This window comes from Akanthomyces muscarius, chromosome 3 (genome assembly GCF_028009165.1).
Source record: "Akanthomyces muscarius strain Ve6 chromosome 3, whole genome shotgun sequence".
Lineage (NCBI taxonomy): Eukaryota > Fungi > Ascomycota > Sordariomycetes > Hypocreales > Cordycipitaceae > Akanthomyces > Akanthomyces muscarius.
The window spans coordinates 3,536,959-3,562,858 of NC_079243.1; the positions used below are offsets into that span (position 1 = coordinate 3,536,959).

Here is a 25,900-nt window from a genome sequence, read left to right on the forward strand (position 1 = left end):
TGACTCGCGCAGCTCATGAGGTAGCTTCACCCGCGCAACCAGCTCACCCGTCACTTGGCCGGTGGTTCCGCAAACTGCGCAATATCAACCACAAAAATGTCACGCTTTCTGCGACAATCAGGCCAGCTGACGCGGCTCTTGAGAGTCTCGCAGCAGGCCAGCCTGCAAAGAGGCGTGCGTCTGTCTTCACTTTCTCGAGCAACCGCAACCCCGATCCTGCGCAACAGCCACGCCACCCAGCTGCGATGCTACGCCTCGAAGCCTCCGCGACAGGACGACAACCAGAAGCCGAAAAAGGATGCCGACGAACCAAAGGACGAAAACCTGAACGAGGAGAAAAAGCCCGACGTCCAGGAAGAGGGTGCCAAGAAGGATGAATCTAAGCCCTTTCCCTTGCCCGACGGCTGGATTCACCTGAGCAAAGACGAGATCAAGCAAATGCAGGTCTTCTATCAGGTCATCCCTGAGGCTCAAAGGGCGCGACTGGACGAAATCCTCAAGGGCATCGCAGAAACCGGAGCCCCAGCGGAAATAAGAGATATTCTCGGCAAACTGAAAAAGGGCCCCGGTAACTTGTCCATCATGGACAAGGGCCGCCTCATGCGCTGCGTTTTCACCATGGCCGAGCGACTGGCCGCATGGGAAGTGGATCAAGAGAAGAAGAAGAACGGCACTTTTACACAAAACAATATTGGCGAGGACGGCAAGGCTGACCCTAGTCAACAAGCTCGCAAGGATCAGGGCCAGAATCAAGGTCCAGGACGACCCGGCGATGAAAATACCAAAACAATCAGCGTGCGAATCAGCCTGATGCAAACCGTCCTTCTCCTGGGTATCATCATGTACTCGCTGGATTCTTTCGGTGGCTCCATGTCTCAGAAGCAAATCACTTGGCAGGAGATGCGCAAAGCGTTCCTTGACAAGGGACTGGTGCAGAAGCTGGTTGTTGTCAATGGATCACAGGTTCGTGTTGATCTTCACCCCACAGCGGCTCAAGGCGACGACAAGAGGCAATACGTCTTCACGATTGGATCTGTTGAATCTTTCGAGAAGAAGCTGGAGGAAGCTCAGGACCAGCTCGGCATTCCTCAGAGCGAGCGCATCCCTGTCAGCTACGAGGCTGGCGGCAGCACGATAGGCAATATCCTTCTGGCATTTGGCCCTACGCTACTGTTCATCGGCTTGATTCTCTACACGCAGCGCTCTATGGGAGGACGTGGTGGTGCTGGCGGCATGTTCAACTTTGGCAAGAGCAAGGCCAAGAAGTTCAACGCCGAGAGCGCTGTCAAGGTTAAGTTTGCCGATGTCGCCGGTCTCGAGGAGGCAAAGACGGAGATTATGGAGTTTGTTAGCTTCTTGAAGCAGCCGGAGAAGTTTGAGAAGCTAGGTGCCAAGATTCCTCGTGGCGCTATTCTTGCCGGTCCTCCTGGTACCGGTAAGACGCTACTCGCCAAGGCCACTGCCGGTGAATCTGGTGTGCCATTCTTCAGCGTCAGCGGATCCGAATTCGTCGAAATGTTTGTTGGTGTCGGTCCTTCCAGAGTCCGTGATCTGTTCGCTGAAGGCCGCAAGAATGCCCCGTGCATCATCTTCATTGACGAAATCGACGCCATCGGACGGGCTAGACAGGATAGTGGCAAGGGTTTCGGAGGAAACGACGAGCGTGAAGCTACTCTGAACCAGATTCTAACAGAAATGGACGGTTTCAACACAAGAGAGCAAGTTGTCGTTCTTGCGGGTACCAACAGAGCCGATGTCTTGGACAAGGCGCTGATGCGTCCCGGTCGATTCGACAGACATATTTACGTCGACCGCCCTACCATGAGCGGACGCCAAGAAATCTTCAAGGTTTACCTCAAGAAGATTGTGACCAGCGAAGACATTGAACACCTGGTCGGCCGTCTGTCTACCCTCACTCCCGGTTTCTCTGGTGCTGACATCTCCAACGTGGTTAACGAAGCTGCCCTGATTGCTGCCCGTGCCAACGCCGACGAGGTCAAGATGGAGCACTTTGAGCGTGCCATTGAGCGTGTCATTGGTGGTCTGGAGCGCAAGTCTCTGGTACTCAAGCCTTTGGAGAAGAAGACTGTTGCATACCATGAGGCCGGCCACGCAATCTGCGGTTGGTTCCTGCAGCATGCCGATCCTTTACTCAAGGTTTCCATCATTCCCCGCGGACAGGGCGCTTTGGGTTATGCCCAGTACCTACCTCAGGACGCCTACCTCATGAGCACAAATCAGCTCATGGACCGCATGGCCATGACCATGGGTGGACGCGTTTCCGAGGAGCTGCACTTCCCGACTGTTACAACCGGAGCTAGCGACGACTTCAAGAAGGTCAGCCAAATGGCACGCAGCATGGTCACTCAGTGGGGCATGTCCGATCTTGTCGGCCCTGTTCACTTTGACAATGATCCCAACCGCATGCACAAGCCCTTTGCTGAATCTACAGCCCAGCAGATCGACCAGGAGGTGCACAGAATAGTCGAGGAGGCCTACAAGCGCTGCAAGGATCTCCTGACGGAGAAGAAGAAGGAGGTTGGCCTCGTTGCGGAGGAGCTTCTCAAGAAGGAGATGCTTGTGCGCGACGACATGGTGCGCATCCTGGGCAAGCGTCCCTTTGAGGACAATGAAGACTTTGAAAAATACTTTGGTGGCAGCAAGGAGGAGAGCGCGCCCCCGCCATTCCCCAATGACGGCGAGGCGCCTGCCCCTGGTGACTCGCCACAACCCTCGCCGGCTTTCAACGAGCTGTCGAGATCAGAGCAGAGAAGGCTATAACAAGCTACTGTATCTATCTATTGCATGGCTTGGACCCGGTGTTGGGAAACTTGGATGCGCGAGGCTTCGGGCTTTCGCCGTCCAATATTCTCTCAACTCTACAAAAAGGGAAAGAAAGGGTATTTTCTAGTGTTAACAGAAAGCCCATGTCTTGTGTATTTTTTTGGGGGCGTTTACGTCTTGGTGGTTGCGTCAACTCCTCATTTCTTTGTAATATGTACTCTTATGGCTAGATAGAAGACTTTGTCGAAAATACGTCTCAACTACATCACAATAGAGCACTCTTCTGTACAATGCACATTGTGAAGCACTACCGAGACACCGACTGCATCTGGCTGGCCATGAGCGTCGGCGCTGCTGCATCGATGTTTGCGCGCATGGTGCAGCGTCAGATCGAGCGATGAGACAGACAACGTCCTGATGCAAAAAGTGTCCGCGATCAGCACGGCGAAATGCACGTGGCTGCATTAGGCGCGGCCCAAGAAAGGTGCCAACAAACCTAGCGCGCGCCGGGCCAGCTCTGCTCGATCTTGGGACATTGTGACAATGTAAGCCATCAGTGTCCATCTCCACAAGCAGCACAACATGGCTTCTTCGGTGTTTTATTTTTATTTTTATACAAAAGCGCATATACTTGGGCATTCTCAAATGGCATGCTATTATTCAACAGATTTGTCAAAGCACTCCGAGAACAAGCGGAATCTATTATGCAAAGAAAGAAGGCTAGGCTGTGTGGCGGGCAGTAGCGTCGAGGCCAGTGACGCTTACTTTCTAGGTCCTATCTACGCATCGCCGGATGCGTTTCTATCGGCTCCGTGGGGAGAGAAAAAAGGTGCAAAGATCGATAGGGATACCTTTAAGGCTGCGGATCTCTTTGTTCAAATTCACGGTCTAGAATCGTCGCACCATGCGGGCGTGACACGTGCATGACGCCCGACGCCCATCATTCAACCGCCCACGTCATACAAAAAGGTGCCCGGCCACGGCGCCTCGCCCATTTGCTGGAGGCAGGCGGCGATTTGTTTTTTCTTTTGTGATTCCTTCAAGGTAGTGAGACAGTTTGAGATCGAGAAGAAAAGAAGGAAAGAGAAGAGAGAGAAAAGAAAAAGCAAAAAGGAATGTATAAGACAGCGACGCTCGAGTCGGCAGGCTCGACGCCGTCTATCGAGCATGTCGCCACCACCACCGCCGCCACGGCCGAGCAGCAACCACTGGCGCTGTCGTCGTCGTCAAACATGGACGTGTCGGACCTGCGCGGGCTGTCGCTCTACCAGCGAAAGTGCACCCTCATCAACCGCGAGATTGACGCGTACGGCATGGGCCGGTACCAGTGGTGCGTGTGGGCGCTTTGCGGCTGCGGCTACTTCATCGACCTGCTCTGGGCGCAGGCGTTTGGCCTCGTCCTGAGCCCGCTGCAGCAGGAGCTGGGCTTTGGCAACGGCAAGTCGGGCAACATTGCCACGAGCTTCAACGCCGGCCTCACGGCGGGGGCCTTTTTCTGGGGCTTCATGGCGGACATAATCGGTACGTCTCTATCCAGAAAGCGGTCCCTGCATGACCGACGTTTCTTCTTGTTCTAACCAGAGACTCGGGGACGACGTATAGGCCGTCGATGGGCATTCAACCTGACGTGCCTGGTCTCGTCGGTGTTCGGCCTCTGCCTCGGCGCCTCGGAGAGCTACACGACCTTTCTCGTCCTCACGGCCTTTGTCGGCTTCGGCGTTGGCGGCAACATCCCCGTCGACTCGGCCATCTTCCTCGAGTTCGTGCCGCGCAACCGACGCTTCCTGCTGGCGTGCCTGTCGCTCTTCCAGCCGCTGGGCGTCATCGTCTCGAGCGCCATCGCCTTTGGCTTCATCCCGGGCTACTCGTGCTCGCCCAACTTTTCCGAGCCGGACCAGCTGCCGTCGTGCCACAACGTCGCGGACGGTGTTGTGTGCTGCACGCGCGGCAGCAACAAGGGCTGGCGCTACGTGCTCTTCACCACAGGCGCCCTCTCGCTGACCGTGTTTGTGCTCCGCTTCTTGGTCTTTTCGTTTAAAGAGACGCCCAAGTTTCTGGTCTACTCGGGCCGCGACGGCGAGGCGATTGAGACGATGAGACACATTACGGGCGGCAAGGGCAGCGACTGTCGCCTCACGGCCGAGGTGTTTGAGACGATTGAGCGCGACTTTGAGTCGGAAATCAGCAGCAGCAGGAGCTCCCAGTCGGGAGTCTTGCTGCAGGAGACGAACAAAGGCAGCAATGCGCGTGCAAAGATGGCTGGCAAACTGTCTCCGTACAAGGTCTTCTTCAGCAGCTGGGGCATGGCCAGGCTGACCATCCTGGTCTGGCTGACGTACGCAATGGACTTTTCCGGCTTCACCGTCGCGGGCTTCTACCTGCCGAGGATCCTCGCCATCAAGAACGGCGCCGCCAACGTGAGCCTCAAGTTCACGTACGCCGCCTACATCTACACGTACGCGCCGGGCATCCTGGGCGTCTTTGCCGGCGCGCTCATGTACACGGTGCCGGCGTTTGGGCGCAAGTGGACCATGGTCTTCTCGTCGGCCCTCATGGGCACGTCCATCTTTCTGCTGGCCACCGTCGACTCGGTGGCCAAGCGCGAGGGCCTGTTCACGCTCGAGTACTTTTTCCAGTCCATGTTCAACGCCGTCCTGTACGGCTGGACGCCCGAGGCGTTCCCGGCGCCGATCCGGGGCTTCGCGTGCGGCGTCGCCGGCTTCTGGGGCCGGCTTTTTGGCATCGTCAGCCCGCTGATTGCGCAGAGCCTGTACGGCCGGGCGACGGACGGCGAGGGCGGCGATATCAATGCCGTCCTGTACCTGGCGGGCGGCATCACGCTGGGCTGTGTTCTCAGCACGGCACTGCTGCCGTCCAAGCTCATGGAGTCGGAGGATGAGGTGAAGCGATGATGCTGTCACTTGTCGAAGACGACGAAATTGTATATTATTAGATATCACTGTATTTATTCCGACTGACCTATAGCGTGTGGTGTAAGCCGCAATGTACACGAGAGCGTTACGAAAGATTTGACTTGAAGCATATATTTTAAGATATAATACATACCTCATTTTAGCGAAATAGAATTCTATTATTTCTTCCACTCATAATGGCATTTTGAGTCAACAAAGTGCCCGCCCTGTTATGACGATGCCATAACTACTTTGTACATGCGACGCTAAATTATAGCGCATCCGGCGCTGGCCACGGTTGAGTCAGAGGCCGCCCAGCACCAGCGCTTGACCGACTCGTGCTAATAAGAGCACAAGCTAGAGAGAGCATTTCTACCTTGGCCGCAGCGACCTTGATCTCCTCTCAGTTGGCACATTCATCCTGATTGCACCTCAATCGCATCGCCACACGATCCGTGCAAGCCAATTTCCATCTCATCGAATTGGCAGAAGCAAGCTCTACCCCTGTAGCGTTTCTTTGCCGCCTTTGAGTCAAACACTCGGGGCAATAACGCCTTGACAGTTGTTGAGCGGGCAGCCTGTTTTCACATCAACACTTCCAAGAGGACGGAGAATTCATCATGCGGCTGTGGCCTCTATAAAAATTTACAGAAAAAAGAACGGCGCACCTGCACAAATTTCAGCGCCTTTGCAGCAGGCAAGGGGGAGAAAAGCTTGATCGCCCCGGAAGCTGTTTGATGAAAGCGCCTCCGCGAGAGCTTCAGCACCGACGTCATGGATAGCACCACCACCACCACCGCTCGCGGTCCCGACGCGGGCCATGTCCTCCCGGTGACGGAGCAGCAGACATTGCAAACACCAGAACCAGCAGCGACAAAGGAAAAGGGACGGTCTCGCTGGCGTATTCACCCCATGCGCGGCATGATCAACGACATTCGCCAGCGCGCGCCGTACTATCTGAGCGACTGGACAGACGCCTGGGACTACCGCGTCGTCCCGGCCACAGTGTACATGTACTTTGCAAAGTAAGCATGCCTTTCACCAACACATCTCGAGCGTATTTACGCAAATACTAATATTCACGCTTTTTTCTTTTGGTAGTATTTTACCAGCTTTGGCTTTTTCTCTGGACATGTTCCAAAATACGGCATCCAACTACGGCGTCAACGAGGTGCTGCTATCGTCAGTCCTCGGGTCAGTCGTCTTTTCTCTACTTGCTGCGCAGCCGCTCGTCATCGTCGGCGTAACTGGGCCGATTACCGTCTTCAACTAGTCCGTCTACCCATCCTATCAAATCTCCACCATCACTAACAAACCACAGCACCGTATACGACATTATGCATCCCACCGGCGTCGACTACCTTGGCTTCATGGGCTGGATCGGCATGTATGTCCCTCCCCCCTACCCAGACCTCTCTCTCTCTCTCCCCTTGCTAACAAAGCCTCCAGATGGTCCCTCATCCTGCACTGGATCCTCGCCGTCACCAACTCGTGCAACTGGCTGCGCTGGGTGACGCGCTTCCCCTGCGACATCTTCGGCTTCTACGTCGCCTGCATCTACCTCCAAAAAGGCGTCGAGGTGCTCGAGCGCCTCGGCCACGGGCCCGACTTTTACCTCTCTATCGTCGTCGCCCTGCTCGTCTTCATCGTCGCCTACGTGTGCAGCGCGCTTGGCACCAGCAGCCTCTTCCGCCACGGCGTCCGCGTCTTCCTCAAGGACTACGGCACGCCGCTGACCATAGTCTTCTTCACCGGCTTCGTGCACTTTGGCCGCCTGCAAGAGGTCCATCTGCAGAAGCTGCCCACGGGCATCGCGTTTGAGCCCACGACGAGCCGCAGCTGGCTGGTCAGGTTCTGGGAGCTCAGCGTCGGGGACGTCTTCATCGCGCTGCCCTTTGCTGTCCTCCTGACCATTCTCTTTTGGTTCGATCACAACGGTGAGACACCTCCAACGACACCACCGTTGTACCATTTGCTTCTATACTAACACCCCTCCCAGTCTCGTCGCTCATCGCCCAGGGCAGCGAGTTCCCCCTCCGCAAGCCCGCCGGCTTCCACTGGGACCTCTTCCTCCTCGGCCTGACCACCGGCGTCGCGGGCATCCTCGGCCTGCCCTTTCCCAACGGCCTCATCCCGCAGGCGCCCTTCCACACCGAGTCCCTCTGCGTCACGCGGCCCGTCAAGCAGCTCGACGAAAAGGGCAACGACAAGGGCGACTTCACCTTCGAGGCCACCCACGTCGTCGAGCAGCGCGTCTCCAACCTCGCCCAGGGCCTCCTCACCCTCGGCACCATGACGGGGCCCCTGCTCGTCGTCCTGCACCTCATCCCCCACGGCGTCCTCGCCGGCCTCTTCTTCATCATGGGCTTCCAGGCCCTCGAGGCCAACGGCATCACCGCCAAGGTCATGTACCTCGCCCGCGACCGCAACCTCACGCCCGCGGCAGCGCCCCTGCGCGCCGTCGCGCGCCGCGCCGCCGTCTGGTGGTTCGTCGCCGTCGAGCTCCTCGGCTTCGCCGCCACGTTTGCCATTACCCAGACCGTCGCCGCCGTCGGCTTCCCCGTCTTCATCCTCGCCCTCATCCCCATCCGCGCCCTGCTCCTGCCGCGCTTCTTCAGCCGGGAGGAGCTCGCGCTGCTCGACGCGCCCACGGCGTCCGACTTTACCATGGAAGGCATTGGCGGCGCCTGGGGCGGCGGCGGCGGCGGGGACCCGAAGCTGCGAATCGACCGCGCTGAGCAAGTACAGCGGGAGCCTCGCGAAAGCCAGGGCGGCGGCGGCCGGGACCTCTCGCCCGCGGCGGGCAGCGCCTTTCGTCGCCGCAGAGGCAGCTCGACCCGCGACGGCGTCTTTGCCAGCCCAGGCAGTCCGCGCAAAAGCCAGGAGGACATGGCGGAGCTGGGCCGCATGCCGAGTGGCCAGAGCACGACGACCAGGCGAAGTGCCGGACGCAGACCAAGCACGACACAGAGGTAAAAAGGGCCGCAGAAGCCATGCATTTGCGCTGTCACGGTTGCTACAGCACGTCACCAATCATATTCATCATCTACAAGGTTATATAAGTAGCGTTGTGATTTAATTTCATAATACATTGAATATACTTGACATTGGATTGAATGCAGCCAACCCATACGAATAAACTCATAAATCTGTCGCCAATGCTCAAAAAAGCGTCTCCGGGAATATTGCCCAGTGTAAAACAATGCCAGTCCCCAAAACGCCTGACCCGGTGTTGTATCGAGCTGCTTGACCTTGCAATAAAATAGCACATCTTTACTCGTCATCGTCACTGTCAATGACGAAGCCGCCTCGGACACGCGCCCTGCGTGCTGTGGAGGTCGGCGCAGGAACATCGTCTCCCTCGGCGTCACTCCCCTCGGTCGGCGCCGCAGCGGTCCTGGAGACACTCGCGTCTTCGCCATCAGCGTCGTCCATGCCCGTGTCTTCGTCATCATCCGCATCCACGCTCAATCTTTGTCGTTTTGGCCGTTCCGCCTCAATGGCGTCCACGGCCGTATCGTCTGTTTCGCTGGCGTCCGCTGCCGACTGGCTGCTGAGCATGCGCTGCGCGAAGTTGAGATCATCGACTGCATCTTCGTCATCCGTGCTGTCGTCCAGCAGCGCCGCCGATTTGCGCTTTGCGGCGGGGCGCCCGTTCGCAGTGCTATCATCGTCGGCGAAGCCGTGCACGACAGTCTTGGCAACGTGCTCTGCTCGAGCCTTGATGGCACGCTCACGAGCGAAGAATTCTTCGTCTTCGTCAGAGTCAAAGTCGTCGTCTCCATCTTTGACGTAGAGGGCTGACTTGATTTTGCGCGCTTTTTCTCTTTCTTTGTCCCGCCGTTTACGCGCACGGTCTTCCCGTTCCTCGTCATCAATCTCCTTCGATGCGCTTCGCTTCTTCCGAGACTTCTTCGGCTTTTTGACTTCATCAATCACTTTTCGCGCTGTAGGACCACCTGCAGCAAACATCCCTCCATCGTCCAAGAAATCATCGAGGCCGTCATGGTCGTCCTCGTTATCGTCGTCAAATGCCGCCTTCTTTCGTGCTGCCGTTTTGCGTTTCAGTTGCTGTTCCGCCGAGGTTCCATTTTCAAATGTTGGTGGGTTAAATTCTGCTTGGTTGATGTAATGAAGTGCATCTTTGAGCTGGTTGGCAGTGACGTCGGAGGGAATAATCCAGACCGATTCCGGTGTCTCTTCCGCTGCGGGGCCCAGAAGACGCGCACCAGCGAGATTCAGCAAGAGACGCAGGTAGGGGTTCTTGAACATCGCTGAGCGCCTCTCGGGACCGTCAGGACGAACTGTGAATATGGGCGGGAGCTTGGGTTCTTGTGGGATTGCAGCCATTTCAGCATCGTCAAAGGGAGTCTCGTCTGCCACCAGCTGCTCATTCGCGTTGCTCCAAGAACGGCGCTCAATCTCAGCAGTGGTAAAGACCTTCTTGAGCCACTGAACATGGTCCGATTCGTTTTTGTCGAGCAAAGCGCCGACTGCGATGCCGACCTGTTGGTCGTGCTCAGTGGTGTGCTTGAAAACGAGCTCGGCGGCTGGTCGAGGCTGTGCCTTGGTAGACGTTTGTTTCTCGTAGCCGTATTCGAGGAAGAAAGCAGTCGCGGGGAGTTTGCTGAAGAGCATCTCGACAATAAGTTCAGGGCGATCTTCAATCTTCTTGAAGCACTTACGGAAGAGCTGCTTGATCAGTTCTTCCCAATCCTTGAACATTCTTGAAGATTTGTCCAGTGCATTTGGGCCCTTTACCATGTTCGACAGCATGTGAAGCATGTCGACGCGGAAGACCATGACACTCATCTCTTGTTTAAATGCCAGTCGGTACAAGTATCGATGCGCTCGCTTCAATTGCGTATCGTTGAGCTCGCGATAGTACTTGGTAAATGCGAGAAAGGTATCCACCACGCCTTGTGGTGTAAACCGTGATGTGAAACGATGAAAGTCGAATTTTCGTTCCTTCGACGTCCGCTCTGCAGCTACTTCGTCCTGCCCAGAGTCGTCGTTCTCTTCATCGTCGACACCATTTTGTTGCGTCTCGGCCTTCTTCTTCGTGCGTGCCCGTTTTCTTGATCGAATCTGCATGTCGGCGTTTTGCTTGGAGTAGGCTTCAAGAACGCGCAGGAAGTGATGTACCAGCTCAGTGGCGGCGTCGAGATATTCGAAGCCCTGGTCTTTGTACGTTCTTGCAATGTTGGCTATTACGTCGTGTGTTGATTCTTCGTAGAACAGACGGCTCAGAACGTTTTCTGCAATTTCCTGGTCGTCTTCCGTTCCTTCTTCCGTCATTTCCTGAATTGTCAGCAGGATTTGCGTGAAGCAGCGCATGGCTGCAGTCAACGACGGCCAATCCTTGTAATCGTAGGATTCATGCAGCCCCTTGCTAAGCGTAATGAACATTTCTTGATTCAAAACGCTCGCTATCAAGTTGAAACTGCTAACTTCTTCTGTTGTGCCTTTATTTTTGGCCTTGTTGCGTTTGCGCCGCCCTCGTTCGGCTTCGAGGAACCAAGAAACGAGGTAGAAGAATTGACGTCTGTGAAAGGCCATGATGTGTGGTGCCTCTCGATCAATAGATTTTCGGATATGTAGGAACAAAGGGTTGAACCCAGAATCGAGGAATTCTTCTACCAGAGAGCGAAGCTGTTTGGCGGCGCTGGTAGTCAGAGGTGTCGGGAGACCCAGATCTTTTTCATCTTTGTTTTCTTTTTTACTGCGCCGAGCAGGACGGAACGTCTTGCTGTCGTCCATCTTTTGGTTTCTTGATGCCGCATCCGCCAGTGCGTCCTGACCAGACAAGGACGTCATTTTGCCGTCGTCGCGCTTGACCCAGACCATGGTTCCGAAGCGGTTGTGTCGTGTAGGTGCTTTTCTGTTATATGAATGAAGCATGGCAGATTCCTTCTTCATGAGATCAGACAGCTCTCCCGCTTTTGCCTTGTTCAATTGACTTTCGTCCATGAAGAGCTTATCGACATCGACTTGCTTGACAAGGTGGTACAGGATTTCCATGACTGTCGTATCCTCGGTTTTGAAATCTTCGCCCATGTTGGAAGCCATAGTCAGCAGAACAATAAAGACGTCTTGGTAGGAAAATGCGTCTATTGTGGTGGATCGAGAAATTTCAGTCTCATCACCGTCGAATTTGACACCAGGCGACGATGCAATCATGGCTATATTTCGCAAGAAGAAGAGAACCAGCTTGATAATGCCATGGTCTCTGGGGGTTCGGTCGCCTATCGGAATGGCCATGGACGGAAGGGCAGATCGGACAGCGGAGTGCAGTAGTCTCGCGCCATCAAAGTTGATGATGGCACTTTTATACTGCAGCTGGGCGAGCTGGAGGACGGGGACATGTCTGTGGTGGTTGACTGTCATCTTCTCCTTGTCCTGGTCGATGGGCCACGTCAATGGAACCATGACTTCAAAGCACGAGAGCACGACTCTGCTCTTGAACTTGTTGTCCATCGAATCTTCGGGCCATTTTGCAAGAATGGGAATCAGGTCGCCCTGTATAAGATTGGCTTCGTAGACGCATCGCGCAACGTCCATGCGGTTCGTTTTCTCGTCGTAGAATCGGATCCATCGTTTGATATCGCGCAAAACCTCGAGCGCATCATCGCCAAGTTGATATTGGCCATCGTCGTCGGCGCTGATTCCTCCGAGCTGGAAAAAGTTGATTTAGCACTGGGTAGGGATGGGGATAGCTGGCGCAAACTAACAGCGGAAATGAGGCTGGTGATGTGTGCTCTGACTTCGGGATGGACAACATCATGTCCTCCGTCTGACAGCTCCATGGCGAATGATGTTTGCCGCGAAGCAGCGAATTGACTTGTCGACACCGGGCCTTTGTGGTAGCAGCTTAGGATGGCTTCCCACTCTAGAACAATTTACGCGTCTGAGGGTGAGAGACGCGTCGCAGCCCACCAAGCCACAGGCAAGTACCAAGCCACGAGCACCAAGCCACAGACAGGTGCCTGGAAGGGAGGAACGCGTCCGTCGTGGGCAACGACTTTCAGGCAGTTCAGCGCCATCAAAGCCACTAAAACCACTGATAAAAGGCCAGTAAATAATAAAGGTGGGGGCATCTCCAGGTGGCTTTGGGGCTTTGAGGCGCTGAACTGGACTGGCTTGGTTGGCACCTGGGCAAACACTGCCAAACAAGCACTCGCCCCGGAAATTAGCGTAGGCGGCGTGAAAGCCGAGATTACCCGCACCGCCCGCCGCTTTGGTCCTCCAACCCGTTCGGAGTAGGCGGCGGCTTAGCCATTCGCATCCGTACATCATCACACAACCACCCAATTCGCAGCAAAAATGGCCAGCTCGATTCTGCGCACCCGTGCGCTGCACGCCTCCCGTCAGGCTCGCTGCTTCAGCACCACCCACCGCCAGTATGCTGCAGAGGTCAAGCAGCTCGGTGTCATTGGCGCCGGCCAGATGGTAAGGGCGTCCCGCCTTGGCATGTGACGGCATGCATCAAGGTCAAGAAGCAATGTAGCTAATTGGTTTCCAGGGTCTCGGAATTGCTCTCGTTGCCGCGCAAAGAGCCAATGTTCCTGTCAAGCTCATTGATGCGTCCGACAAGGCTCTGTCCAAAGGTCTTGCTTTCGCCGGTATGCGACAACTTGGTCGGCTTCAAGCTTCAGCACCATTCGCTCACACAATACTACAGACAAGCTTCTCGCAAAGGATGTCGCCAAGGAGAGAATCACAAAGGACCAGGCTACCGAAATTCGCTCCCGTCTGACCGGCTCTACCAAAGTCGAGGACCTCTCCTCCGTCGACTTTGTCATCGAGGCCGTCCCCGAGATCCCCCAGCTCAAGTTTGACATCTTCGCCAACCTCGCCAGGGTTTGCCCTTCCCACGCCATTCTTGCCACCAACACCTCGTCTATTTCCATTACCAAGATTGCCGCCGCCACCACTACCGATCCCACCGACACCTCGGCCTCGTCCCGCGTCGTCTCCACCCATTTCATGAACCCTGTCCCCATCCAGAAGGGTGTCGAGATTATCAGCGGTCTCCAGACCAGCAAGGAGACTCTTGACACCGCCGTCGAATTTTGCAAGAAGATGGGCAAGATCACCTCCGTCTCTGCTGACACCCCCGGCTTCCTTGCCAACCGCATCCTGATGCCGTACATTAACGAAGCCGTCATCTGCCTCGAGACCAACGTAGGCGACCGTGACTCCATCGATGCCATCATGAAGAACGGCACCAACGTCCCCATGGGCCCTCTTCAGCTCGCCGACTTCATTGGCCTGGACACTTGCCTTTCCATTATGAAGGTCCTCTACAACGAGACTGGCGACTCCAAGTACCGCCCCAGTGTTTTGCTCGGAAAGATGGTTGACGCTGGCTGGCTCGGCAAGAAGAGCGGCAAGGGCTTCTATGACTACTAGGCAAACAGCAATGATGTCATTTGTATAAGACTACTAAAAAAATTAAAAGCGCTGCTTAAACTCAATATATCACACATGATGCATTTGCAGGTTGAAATTCGTGTTTGTTCAATTTTTGACTCGTTGTATAACGATTTTGAACATCTAATTATGATAAAGTACAAAGTTACAGGCGGGACTTGTTGCCCAGTAGTTGCGTTTGAAGCTGGTAGATCTTGACCATTTGACGGATGCTCAGGTCCAGCAAGACATCCTCACTGCCACCGGGAATACGCATACCGGGGACTTCTCTGTAGATCTTCTCGACGACCTCACCCTGACCACTGCGCGTGTAGCCGTTGCCACCAAAGAGAAGGATGGAGCAGTTGGCAACCTCGTCAAAGACGCGGCCGCCGAGGGCCTTGGCCATGGCAACGGCGCCGCCGAGTCTGAGGTCAGACTCGGCCTTGCTCATGTTGCCCATTTGGTAGACGAGCTGATCGACCCAGGCGGAGTAGGCCTCCAGCTGAGAGCCGGCGCCGGCGAGGCGGTGGCGGACAACGGCATTGTCCATGAGCGTCTTGCCAAAGGCCTCGCGCTTCATGACGTACTCAAAGGCGGTGCTGAGAGCGACACGGCACTGGCGGACGACACCCATGCAGATGCTCATGCGTTCGTGGTTGAAGTTGGTCATGATGTAGGTCATGCCCATGCCCTCCTTGCCGATAATGTTCTCGACGGGAACCTTGACCTCGTCCATGTCGATGAACGTGGTACCAGCGCTGATCTGGCCGCCGACTTTGAGGCGGCGCATCTCGACCCCAGGATGGCCCTTGAGGGGCACGAGAAGCAGCGACAGGCCGCCAGCACCCTCATCGCCAGTGCGGACAGCCATGGTGGCGTAGTCGGACCAGACACCGTTGGTGATCCTAAATCAAGCGAGGTTAGTGATATGGCACCCATACACCATCCTGGGGGGGGGGGTTCCACATGTCTGCACGTACCACTTCTTCTGGCCGTTGACAATGTAGTGCTTGCCATCGGGAGTCTTTTTGGCGGTCGTGGTGATGTTGGCAACATCAGAACCGGCGTCGGGCTCGGTAATGGCAATGCAGATGCGCTTCTTGCCCGAAATAATCTCGGGGACGATGCGCTCCTGCAGCTCCTTGCTTCCAAACTTGAAGATGGGAGGCAGGCCATAGGCAACGCCCACAGTCAAAGAGCCGGGAGGACCGGCAAGACCGGCGCCCATCATCTGTCCGACAGAAAAGTAATTCGTTAGCCCATATAGAACATCTTGCAACGCCGCAAAGCCAATTGGCAACTCACCTCGTCAGCAAAAATGGCAGAGTGTGTGTAGTTCCAGTCCTCGACCTTGACGCCGCCGGGCATCTCGTTGATGCCGAGACGCTTCAGCCAGTCGACGGGCAGCGGCGCGGGCAGGGTCGCGGGCAGGAAGCCAGCCGCGACCCATCGCTGGTAGAGGTCCTCGGGGACGCTCTCCTCGCGCTCCCACTCCAGCGCGTGCTTGCTGATGTTCTCGCTGATCCAGGCGCGGGCGACCTTTTGGAAGCGGCGATGCGACTCGGTGTGGTACGGCGACGGGAGGCCGCACAGGTACGGAGGCTCTGAGAACGGTAGCACCGCCGGGGCGGAGGTGAGGGCTTTCTGGTACTCAGAGTTCATGATGGGCGGGCGGGTGCTTGCGAAGGGGGGGATATGCAGAATGCCTGATGTGTTTCGAGATGCAAGGTTGAGATGGACAGACGGGATTCCCAAGGTTTTGTAGGCCTTATAGCCGATTGTCAGATGCTTTTGGGTGGTTTTCCGGGGTTTAGCGCATCGTCTAGCGCCGGATGGCCCGCCCCCGCACGGAGCCGAGGCCCGTCCACCGTTCATATAGCCGAACTGTCAATGGCTGCGGTTACACAGCACCACGGACAATAAATTGAATAAAGACAAAGCTAGATCGCACTACGAATATACAGGTCAAGCTATGGTTGTGGCAGTTGCTTGATATTTGGTAGCTGTTCTTTCGTGATGTCATATCTCACCGAAGTTTGTCTCGGGTCGCAGCCAGAAATATTTCTTCAAGAAAGGCAAGCTTCAATGACGCCACGAATATACAGGCTATGTCGTAGTTGTGGCATGTCCTGGATACTCAGTTGGTGCTGTTGTTTGGCAGGGCCATTTGTTGCCGACTTTGTCTCGGGGCGTGGACAGGCCCGGGGCCAGACATCCCACATCCGTGCAACCGCCATTACTTACCACAATATGCATTATAATGAACTCGGTATTTCGGGGACACATGGTAGCTATGGGGTTGGCTTCCTTGGGACTTTAGGATCCAGTGATTGAATCCACCGACAAGCCGAGTCTTTGTCTCGAGTAGGATGGCTGCCAATACGAGTTATCTCAGCTAATTGCTGCTTACATGCGCGGTGTAATGACCATGTTAACCCAGACAGCCGATTTTGAAGGTACCAGGTAAGCGTGCCACCTAGTGCACTCTTGTCTTTCGAAGAATTTGTGTAGCGGTGGCATTTTAGTGCGCCCCTTCGTGTCTTACATCTATCTATATTTAGATGTGCCCTCTCTATTCAACCCGATCTCAACATGTTCATGAACCCAATTCCTGTCATCCGATCGCACCACATCGAAACACGAAGGGGCTTTCAGATCTCAATGAGAGTAGAGTTTCTCGAGAGATTGAGCAGGTAAAGCCCCTCTCCACCCCCAGAATCGGAACACTAGTTCGGGTCGTCGGTAGTGTTCTGGCCACTTTCTACAAAACGCCGCCGCCGTACGTCTGCATAACCTAGAGGCCGATGTGTGCCGCCACCACCCTCACTCGAGGCTCGCTCACCTCCGTTACCAACTCCCCTGTTCCCTGCAAAGTCTGTATCTGGAGCGACAGGTGCAGCCTAGATCAGTCGAAATTGGAACTAAAATTGACGGAACGGCTGAACGTGCGAGCGCCCCAAATAAAAGCGCCACGCAGAACATGTGGTAAGGTTTGGCTGCGCCGCTAGTTTATGATCCTGGGAACGACGAGACAGTCCCATGGGGGTGACAAAAAAAAGACGTCAGCCGCCAGGCTATTAGATCATAAAACGAGAGAAATTAAAGGAAAACTACGAAAAATAGGGTGAATAAAAGGAATAAGGGAGATAATAAAGATAAGGGGAGTCAAAATAGGGAATAGCAGTAAAGGTAATTAAAATATCAGAGATACAATACGCCGCTGCTTCTACTCAAGCGGGCGGGTTTTTATGTCACCCCTGTGAATCCCAGGTACAACGTATCCATAATATAAAAGTGAGACTGCCTATGGAACTAAATATGGCTGCCACGCGTGATGCCAGCGGAATACCAGCGGGAATGCCTAGCTGAAATAAGCTGTGCTGGACAGGACGATAGTCGTTGATAGAACATCTGCATATTAATCAATTTAGATCTCCTGCCTCGACTGCCATGCGAGTAAAATGAGATTTCCCCTTAATAACCTTCCAATCATGATTTCCAATTACTGCTTGTTTCAATCCCATATTAATACATATGCGCCGCCTTGCACCGCTTGCTGGTAATTAGAAACTCGCATGAGCAGGACTGGAGCGGATCAGGCTGTGACAGCTCATCGCCGTACGATATTCCCACTCACCACGGCGCATGAATTGGCCTTGACCCAGAACAGAAGGCCAAGATTTCATCTACCAGATTTGGAAGGTTCAATGGCCGTTCAAACACCAATGGACCGCCAGTCTGCAACGAATTGCATTGTTGCGATGCCCGCATGCTGTTGACAGCGCCGGAATCGACACAGACCTGGCCTGGTCTCAGCCACTTAATTAATGTATTTCCCTACGATAGTCTGCCTCTAGGCAGTCTTGAACTTTGTTCAAACGGCACACGTGCGTGCCCATCGATCAGTCAAGCGGTGTGGTGGGCAGGGCAGGGGGATAGATGATGGGCGTACGAGAGCTTGCTGCCCAGCCGGACTTTGCCAGGGCGGCTGCCGCACACACCCCCAACAGGCGTGATGGCATCTGCTTCTGGAAATGCTACCTGCAAGGTTGAACCTAGTAAAGGTAACCATGATATATTAACTGGCCCAAATAGCAACATTGCTCGGCTCTCCCACTGCCCCTCTTCCAATAAGTCTTCTTGCAGGAACTGGGCTGATCATGTATGGACGGATCGTGGGGGGGCGCACACTTTCGTCGCACACCGGTGCACAATGTCTTGCCCGCAATGGAGAAGGCAACCGCAAAGAGGAGAATCGCAAGATATATTGGATGCCTGTGCGATCTATGATTCCAATTTGTATCGACGAGACAAATTCCTGAAATCTGCAAGCGAGACTCGCGTGAGACAAGACATCTAGATTATCTGGAACTGGAGCAAGGCCCGGGAATTTTCGATTACTGTTCCGCTGGGTCCAATGGTTACATCAACAAAAGAAGAAGCAAGCTGGCCGCGGCCTGAATGTCTAGACAGGAAGCGGCCTGCTGCCATGTGGTTGCTGCGGCCGGTGTCACCCCCTCTTCCCGCTGATAGCCCCAGCCGTGTCCAGTAAGACTGCTGTGGAGGATGTCTGCCGAGCCACCAGCTCATGGTATCTTTGTTCCGGTTGGATACAGGGGCCAAATTATGTGCATGCCACAGGACAATGCAACACGTTGTGGACGCCCCCAGGCAGGGCCCTATGCGCCGTGCCTGTTGCCGACAGATTCAACTGCCATCATGTCATTTATGACAAAAAGACAAACCTCTCGGAAACTTCCCTGGCAAGGTACAAGACCAATTATAACACACATGGTACACCCTGGGGCATGGCTGTTGCCGTCGCCTGGGGATCAAAATGATGATACCAGGGCGGGAAACTTTCAGCCTCGGCCAGATGCGAGGCATCCAGGCCTGTCGCTTGCCGAAAGGCAGAAAGATTCCGGTCAGACAGTGCTGCTCCGCGCCCGTACGGGAAAGACCAGCTGTCGGTGTGTCCAGCAAATCAGGGGGCGGTGGCAAGTACGGCAGCGGGCGGTTGGTGAGTGTGTCGAAACGCCTGGATGGGAAAGGGTGTCACTCTTGGCGTTGTATGTTTCCATGAAAGATCAGCGAGTGGGCAAAGTGTGGGTGGCATTTCGGGCAACAATCAATGCTGGCGGGCGCGTCACAAGTGGCTAACCAAGCCAGGTAACTAATTGCAAGCAAGCCATTCTCCCTATTCTCACTTGCAGGGCTCACCGTTTTGTGCGCTTATTCAGCCTCCGGCCAAGTTGACAAAGCCAGGTGAGCGCGGGAAGATGACCAGATCCTCGTTACACAGGACAAGGCCGCAGACGGGGTTGAAGTCATTGTCCTCGTCGAACTACGGCCCGCGACAAAAGCCGAGTACTGTGCCGCAGTGAGTTTGCCGGGCAGGGCAGACCGGCGATCCGCAGCGCTACAGTTGAAACAGCGTGGCGTGCTTCTCGATCTTTGCAAGCCAAAGGGCATGCTGTCGCGATAACTGGCGAGTACTGGTACAGACGCTGTGGAGTATCGTCACAGTGCTGAGGAGCTCAAGGAGGTGCCCATCAGTCAATGAGAGGAGTGTGTCGAGACAGCGTCGTCTCTGGCAGGAGCCGTGGGTGCATTTCGCTCCACTCCACCAGCATTCAACAAAGCAGTTGGCAGATTGGCAGGAGAGAGACAAGTTAAAAAAAGACTCCCGGTTTGCCTTCTGAAGGGCCCATCCACCCATCCACTGTCCCCTCAAACCCCCCCTCCCAACTTCAACCCAAGCCTTCCATCCATCTTCCGCCCCTGTCACTGGAGAGTCCTGAGTGGTAACGGGCGCAGACAACGAGGGAAAAAATAAAATGAAGGACTGCCACACGCCACACGCCCCCCCGTCAAGTGGGCTTCTTAGCGTGAGGTTATCCGTTCGAGCCCACAAGGCAATGCACGCGAGAGAAGCCGTCGACGGGCGGACCTGCGGCGGGTCTAACGCCTAGCTTACTGCACCAGGAGCCCGGCAGTACTGAGTAGAAAGGAATTTTGGCTGCTTTTCTCCAATCCAGCCCAGTCCATAGCTTGAGAACAACCCACCACGCTCTTGTCCCAAAGATTCCTGAAGCGTCTGGTGCTGTCGCCTTCTGGCCCGCCGCCTCGTGTCCTCGCTCCCCGCCCCTGGACGCCAGTCGGCGCCCCGATTGGCGCAAAGCTGGCCACGCTTGTGTTGCGACGCGATGAAACCGCCAGTAGCCCAGCCGAACAAAGCCTTTAAGCCGGGGACCCGCGGCCGTCGTCGGTCATGGTGTGTACCAGTACCATGGCGTGCTCAACCGGTGTGTGAGTGAGTGTGTGGTGTGGTTGCTTATTCTTTGAGGGATGGCTGAAGACCAAGAGGGCAAACTACACAAACGACAGAAATGTTGAACGATACCAAGCAGGCACCGGACATCGTCACTGCTAAGCTGAACTCGATGCGCTCTCAGTCTTGCGAAACCCGCATTCCGTCTTCCATTGCAGCGCTGACAGCGGCGGCAAACTTCAGCCTCTGCGGAACCTCGCCGGCAGCGTCCCTTGCCTACGGTGCCTGCCTTCCGTCTCCAAAACGCCACGGCAGAAGCTCTCAAACGAGCTTTCTCTCCGGTGCCACGAGCCCCACTGCCTTCTGCCAAAAGACCTGCTGGACTGGCATGGTTACACCACTGGTGCTGCAGCCCGTCGCTTTTATTTCTCCTAGCTTCGTGCAGGGATCTTGCCTGGATGCTGGGTAGTATTTCCATCTGGTCATTGTTCTGCGGCTGCCAGCGGCCATCGCCAGTCATGGGACGGGACTAATAAGCTTCCTTCGAACACGGGAAAGCCAGATGAGAGCCACGAGTGACAAGCATGGCCCAGAATTTCGGACATTGCGGCGGGTAACTTCTGAATTAGGTTCATGCTCCAAACTTGACCGAACAGTGACTGTGGATGTCGATGTGGGTGTGTCTCCTCCACGCCATTGGATCTCGCATTCGACTGCCACGACGCCGCGTTATCTCATCTGACTCTGTATTATAGGCTACGCAAAGGCCAGCAACTCTGCTACCCGTTCTGGAAGGCAGTCGAATAAACCAAATGGAAACAAAGGGCTTCCAGTCGGCCACGGGAACGACTACACACCTAGGGCAGTTCCTCCAGTTCATGACTCAAACGTATACTCCTCTCTCAGATTGCGGGCACCGTGTATTTTGGCAAGGCATGGTCCCCTTTTCCACCGCGTAGCGCTTTCAATCACAACATGAGAGTTTCCGGTTCCCAAGCCCGATGCACTGTGATGCCTCCATGGCAAGCCACGCTGCGTTCTGGAGAACAACTACTGGAGTAACCCGCACCCATGCGTGGTTGGCCCCCACCAACGGCCGAGCCTTCATCAATATCCTTGCTTCCAAAAGGAAAGGGCTGTCCCAACTTAGTTCTAGTGCCGTGCTGTAACGGAATTTTGCTGATAATGAACTGACAGGGCCACCTTGAATCAAACGCCCTCCTTCCCCATGCCGCTAGCTTTACACCCCCATGCGTGCCACCCGTTGCATGCTCCATACCCTGCGTGACAGAATGGGCTTTCCTGCACGCTGCCGCATTTCAATTGGTCTGGCACCGAGCAACTTGAGCAAATGGCTGCCCTTGTGCATGCTGCTGCATGGATTCTGGCCACACACCGTACTCGTGTGTGCATACACTGGCCATGTGTCCAGAAGACATGGCATAAACAGGCCGCTAGAACGGCTGCCTCAGCCGAGGTGAGCCTGGAAACATGGATTCCGGTCCATCTTTTCATGCCTTGACTCCTTGGCTGAGCCTTCCCAGGGCGAGCCTAGCTTTGATGCGGAGGCACCATGTTGGCATAGTCTAATTATATCGCTACTATTGTTCCGTGGTGGTTCCATCCTTGATCTTAGCATTGCTTTTTGTGTGAACTCTCAGTTCATAGTCCTTGCCATTTACTCACCAGTACCCTTCTGCGAAATTACCATCGCCCAGCGGAAAGGGACACGGCGATCTTTCAAGCAAGGTGACGCTCCGGCTTCTTCAGTTTGCCCTTTCTCCCGCCTCGTCAGGGTACGTACGGCATCAACATCCCCAAATTGCGGCTCGTCATACGTCGCAGATACACTTGGCGGCTGTGGGCTTCCTACATCGGCCTGTCCTGGTATTTACTCTGGATCAGAGTAGCGAATTGCGGTTCCATCCGCTCAATTACCAACCCGCTTCACGAAGGAGAGTCCCGGGCACACAGGGCCAGCTAAGAGCGTACCAGTACGCAACAGACGCCCCAGAGAGTGGACTGGGCGTCACATAGCAAAAGTTCTGCTCTTTGCCTTTCCCGGCATCACACACGCCTCCTCTCGTAAGGGAAAGGCGCTGCTTCAGTGGAGTTTTGCGTCCCGGGGTGGGCTGGCTCTCCTACCCGTTGGCTGGCTGCCATCTACTAATAACTGAACGCCTCTAATCGAGTCGAGCAGCCTTAAAAGGCCTATGCATAAGTCTCGTACCAGTGGCAACACTCCTTCAAGCATTCGAGGCCATTCCCCCACAAGTTTACTCTCCACCGCTGTTCTCATCCTGGTTCTTTGCGAAAAGAGTATAAATTAAAACAAGCAAGGCAAGGCATCAGTACTGCCTAATTTGCCCGTTTGAGAGGCTCTCTGGTGCCCAAAAAGAGGCTGACCCGCCCTCTTGCTTTTCAGCGAAGCCCGCCTTTGAAGTGGTGGCTGCGGACGTTACGCCTCTTAACCCCAGCAATACCAGTACTGCCATCTCCATCAGTGGAATAGAGGCTTGGGTGCTTTCAAACGAGTCAGATTTCTAGGCTTGATCTGTTTCATCACCTAACAACTCGTCTAAAGCTAGACAGGGCCGGCCTCGTTTTTTCGCGTGCGCCTTGTCGGGAGCATCACTGTGCAGAGGAAACAAATCCGACGCTGACCCATGGCCTGATTGCTTCTTTTATTCCAGGGGTAGATATATCGCCATCTACACTTTTTTTCAAATCCGCTTAAGAGGTGGCTCTCGTCTTGCTGCGCCTCCCGCGTTCCCTACTCGCCCCAGCTGCGCGAAACTTGTCCATTGCGTGGCGCGTGTCGAAACAACGATTCTCTTCCAAGAGACCTGGTGTTTTGAGGAGAGCGGCTGTGTTATCGAGAGACTTTTCGCCAGTAGCGCCTCCGCTGCCTCGGCAGCTGCAGCGAGAACAATTTGGTGCCGCAGCGAAAGTGCCGATTGCGCCTGGGGAAACGAAACGACAAAGCAGCCACAAAGGACGATGCTGCAGCTGATTCTTTGAAGAGTTCCGACCGTCAACCTCGAATCAGCTAATCTTCCAAACCAGCTTACTCAAAGGAAGCAACACTCGATTCTCTGCTGCCTTTCATTTGTCGGTTGGTCTATCTGTTTTCGTTCCCGTTTCTCGACTGCTGTTCAATACCAATGTTTGCGACGCAACTTTGCGATCCCATTGCACACAAGTGGCCTCTGGAGAAATATACGCCAGCATATCCAGAGCAAACACGGCCTCGCATGGCAGACCCGTACGGCATAGGGTCCTCGACAAAACCGCCCTGGTCGGAGGAAGGGATGTACCTGCAACGAGGAGGAACGAATCATCCGCAACAGCTTTTCCCAACAACGCAAGACTCCGCATCAGACAAAGGTCACTCTGATTCTCTAGCAGACAGCCACGAAGGCCAACCACCGGGCCATGCTTTCGGCGAATATCAAGGCTATAGCCACGGCTACGACCCAGGATCGTCTCGATTCCGTACCAGGACTTCACCATCTGCGCCGAGCATCATGACCGAGCCCCCAAACTACAGGGGAATGCCAAGCTCAGAGCAGCTCTGGAGGAATCGACTGGACACAAGAGGAGATGTCGGTCCCATGGGACATTATGGTACTGGCAGCGCAGCCGGGCCTTCAGCGCCAGCTTCGTTGGGAATGTCACAAGGGGAGGGAGAAGAGTATTCTGATGATGGAGACGTGGGCGAAGGAGAGTCTGAGGGTATTCCGCAGACTGCTGCGGAGAGACTAGCTTCGCGGAGGAAAATGAAGCGCTTCAGGTATTCAGCACCGACAAAGGATTGCTATTGTTCGTCAACTAACCGAGATCAGATTGTCACACCAACAGACACGGTTCCTGATGAGTGAATTCGCAAAGCAGCCGCATCCTGATGCTGCGCATCGGGATCGACTGTCCAAACAAATCCCGGGGTTAAGCCCGCGCCAAGTTCAAGTTTGGTTCCAAAACAGGTTCGTTGGAGTGGCTTGACCAAACAGCTCCTGCTTTCAGGCCGGCTAACAATGTTTATTAGACGCGCGAAAATAAAGAGACTGAACGCCGATGATCGCGAGAGAGTTGTCCAGATGAGGGCAGTGCCAGAAAACTTCGACAATGTCCAGGCATTGCACTCTCCGTATGGCGCGGTGCAAACCTACGACGGATCCCTGCCGCACCCTTCGAGCCACCAGCAGCCGCACATGTACGGAGCTCAGCATCCTCGCCCGCTCATGGTCGACGTACGGCGGCCCGATGGCGAAAGCCATCCTATGCAATCCACTGGCCTGACTCCTGTGTTTGGCGGCATTGGTTTTGGTCAGAATCACGTTCCTGGCATGCTGGATACTAGCTCGATGCTTTCGTCGCCCCCAAATTATGGCTCGAACGAGAGATATACATATGGAGCAAGACAACCCGGAGTTGGCATCCCCGAGGCCAAAGCTTCCTCCACGAATAGCCCCGTCCACGAAAGCGACCATCGATCCGGCCCGAGACCGCTGCGACCGGCTGGGCTGGCTGATCCCCTCGCAAGAGGTCGATCGGCCACCATGCAACCTGCAATGGGGTCTTCTGTTTACTGGCGAGGGGGCGGACTCGGTGATGTGGCGGAAGTGCAAGACCCTGCCTCCGAGCACGGAAGCGAGAGCCAGGCACCGTCTCTGCATACCTCGAATTCAGGCATGGGCCTCAACACCCTATTTTATGGCGGTGGGTACTAGCCAGTGTATGGTAGTGTGTGCAACAATGATTAACGCCTGCATTACTATTCAGGTGACGCATCGACGCAGCCGTCAAGTGCCACAGGTGACATGGGTCCCCGTCAAGATCAATTTCCTCGCCACCGAGCGGCTTCGGCATCATTTCCGCTCGAGAGCCGCGGGCAATACAGCGGGATGGAGCCGCAGTCGATGCCATCTCCCATGCAAAGGGGCATGACACGCCCGGCGGCATCGACCCATGCACGGCCGACTTATACGCCCGGCTACACGTCGCCTTTGCCTTTTGCAGGCAGCGGCAGCGGGAGCGCGCCCAATGCGAGGCTGGGCGAGCCACGGGACCACATGCCGCAGTTTGGTTACAACGCCGGCGACACCTCTACTACGACGGTTCATGGCTTTCCTCCGCAAACAGCGGGCGAAGGCGTGGACCAGCGGCCATTCTATCCACCAGCGACTCAGTCGACGCAATTTCCGCGGCCGGGTGAGGTTTTGCCGTATGGGGAGACGGCAGAGGGGCCTGACGCCGTCAAGCGGGAGTAGTGCTTGCACGTACTGTGCTATACCCGGCTCCGACTTGTTCACAAACACTACCCTCTTTATCCTTTTCTTTGTATCTTATTTCCTTCTTCCTCACCTTTTCTTGTATATATGATTGGAGCCACAGGTCCAGGTTTAGAGCCCAGGGGAAGCAACAGGATTGCTCGGCGAGAAGCAAGTGTTTGGACTTTGGCAGTATATATATATGTAGCGTAAAACGAGTACAAAAAGTTGAACGCTGTTGTTTGAGA

General features: G+C 55.1%; 8 protein-coding genes across 8 annotated transcripts; 6 read left to right on the forward strand and 2 right to left on the reverse strand.

The window, feature by feature from the left end:
* Positions 1-96: 96 nt before the first annotated feature.
* On the forward strand, positions 97-2,781 carry LMH87_002529 (uncharacterized protein; the record flags this gene model as incomplete). The annotated part of the gene is made up of 1 exon (XM_056194000.1): positions 97-2,781. One exon carries the CDS (start codon positions 97-99, stop codon positions 2,779-2,781), a length of 2,685 nt encoding a protein of 894 aa, XP_056050982.1.
* A 1,118-nt stretch (positions 2,782-3,899) lies between these two features.
* LMH87_002530 (uncharacterized protein) lies at positions 3,900-5,696 on the forward strand (the record flags this gene model as incomplete). Its single annotated transcript, XM_056194001.1, has 2 exons — positions 3,900-4,305; positions 4,387-5,696. The coding sequence occupies 2 exons, from the start codon at positions 3,900-3,902 to the stop codon at positions 5,694-5,696; spliced, it is 1,716 nt and encodes a 571-aa protein (XP_056050983.1).
* Positions 5,697-6,470: 774 nt separating this feature from the next.
* Positions 6,471-8,672, forward strand: LMH87_002531 (uncharacterized protein; the record flags this gene model as incomplete). The annotated part of the gene is made up of 5 exons (XM_056194002.1): positions 6,471-6,721; positions 6,798-6,968; positions 7,018-7,083; positions 7,146-7,633; positions 7,696-8,672. The coding sequence occupies 5 exons, from the start codon at positions 6,471-6,473 to the stop codon at positions 8,670-8,672; spliced, it is 1,953 nt and encodes a 650-aa protein (XP_056050984.1).
* Positions 8,673-8,969: 297 nt separating this feature from the next.
* LMH87_002532 (uncharacterized protein) lies at positions 8,970-12,502 on the reverse strand (the record flags this gene model as incomplete). The annotated part of the gene is made up of 2 exons (XM_056194003.1): positions 8,970-12,371; positions 12,428-12,502. 2 exons carry the CDS (start codon positions 12,500-12,502, stop codon positions 8,970-8,972), a joined length of 3,477 nt encoding a protein of 1,158 aa, XP_056050985.1.
* Positions 12,503-13,019: 517 nt separating this feature from the next.
* On the forward strand, positions 13,020-14,108 carry LMH87_002533 (uncharacterized protein; the record flags this gene model as incomplete). Its single annotated transcript, XM_056194005.1, has 3 exons — positions 13,020-13,145; positions 13,219-13,318; positions 13,378-14,108. The coding sequence occupies 3 exons, from the start codon at positions 13,020-13,022 to the stop codon at positions 14,106-14,108; spliced, it is 957 nt and encodes a 318-aa protein (XP_056050986.1).
* Positions 14,109-14,274: 166 nt separating this feature from the next.
* On the reverse strand, positions 14,275-15,773 carry LMH87_002534 (uncharacterized protein; the record flags this gene model as incomplete). Its single annotated transcript, XM_056194006.1, has 3 exons — positions 14,275-15,016; positions 15,092-15,342; positions 15,417-15,773. 3 exons carry the CDS (start codon positions 15,771-15,773, stop codon positions 14,275-14,277), a joined length of 1,350 nt encoding a protein of 449 aa, XP_056050987.1.
* A 4,727-nt stretch (positions 15,774-20,500) lies between these two features.
* Positions 20,501-21,189, forward strand: LMH87_002535 (uncharacterized protein; the record flags this gene model as incomplete). The annotated part of the gene is made up of 3 exons (XM_056194007.1): positions 20,501-20,847; positions 21,039-21,059; positions 21,138-21,189. 3 exons carry the CDS (start codon positions 20,501-20,503, stop codon positions 21,187-21,189), a joined length of 420 nt encoding a protein of 139 aa, XP_056050988.1.
* A 2,357-nt stretch (positions 21,190-23,546) lies between these two features.
* On the forward strand, positions 23,547-25,652 carry LMH87_002536 (uncharacterized protein; the record flags this gene model as incomplete). The annotated part of the gene is made up of 4 exons (XM_056194008.1): positions 23,547-24,175; positions 24,228-24,365; positions 24,428-25,101; positions 25,165-25,652. 4 exons carry the CDS (start codon positions 23,547-23,549, stop codon positions 25,650-25,652), a joined length of 1,929 nt encoding a protein of 642 aa, XP_056050989.1.
* Between the last annotated feature and the right edge of the window lie 248 nt (positions 25,653-25,900).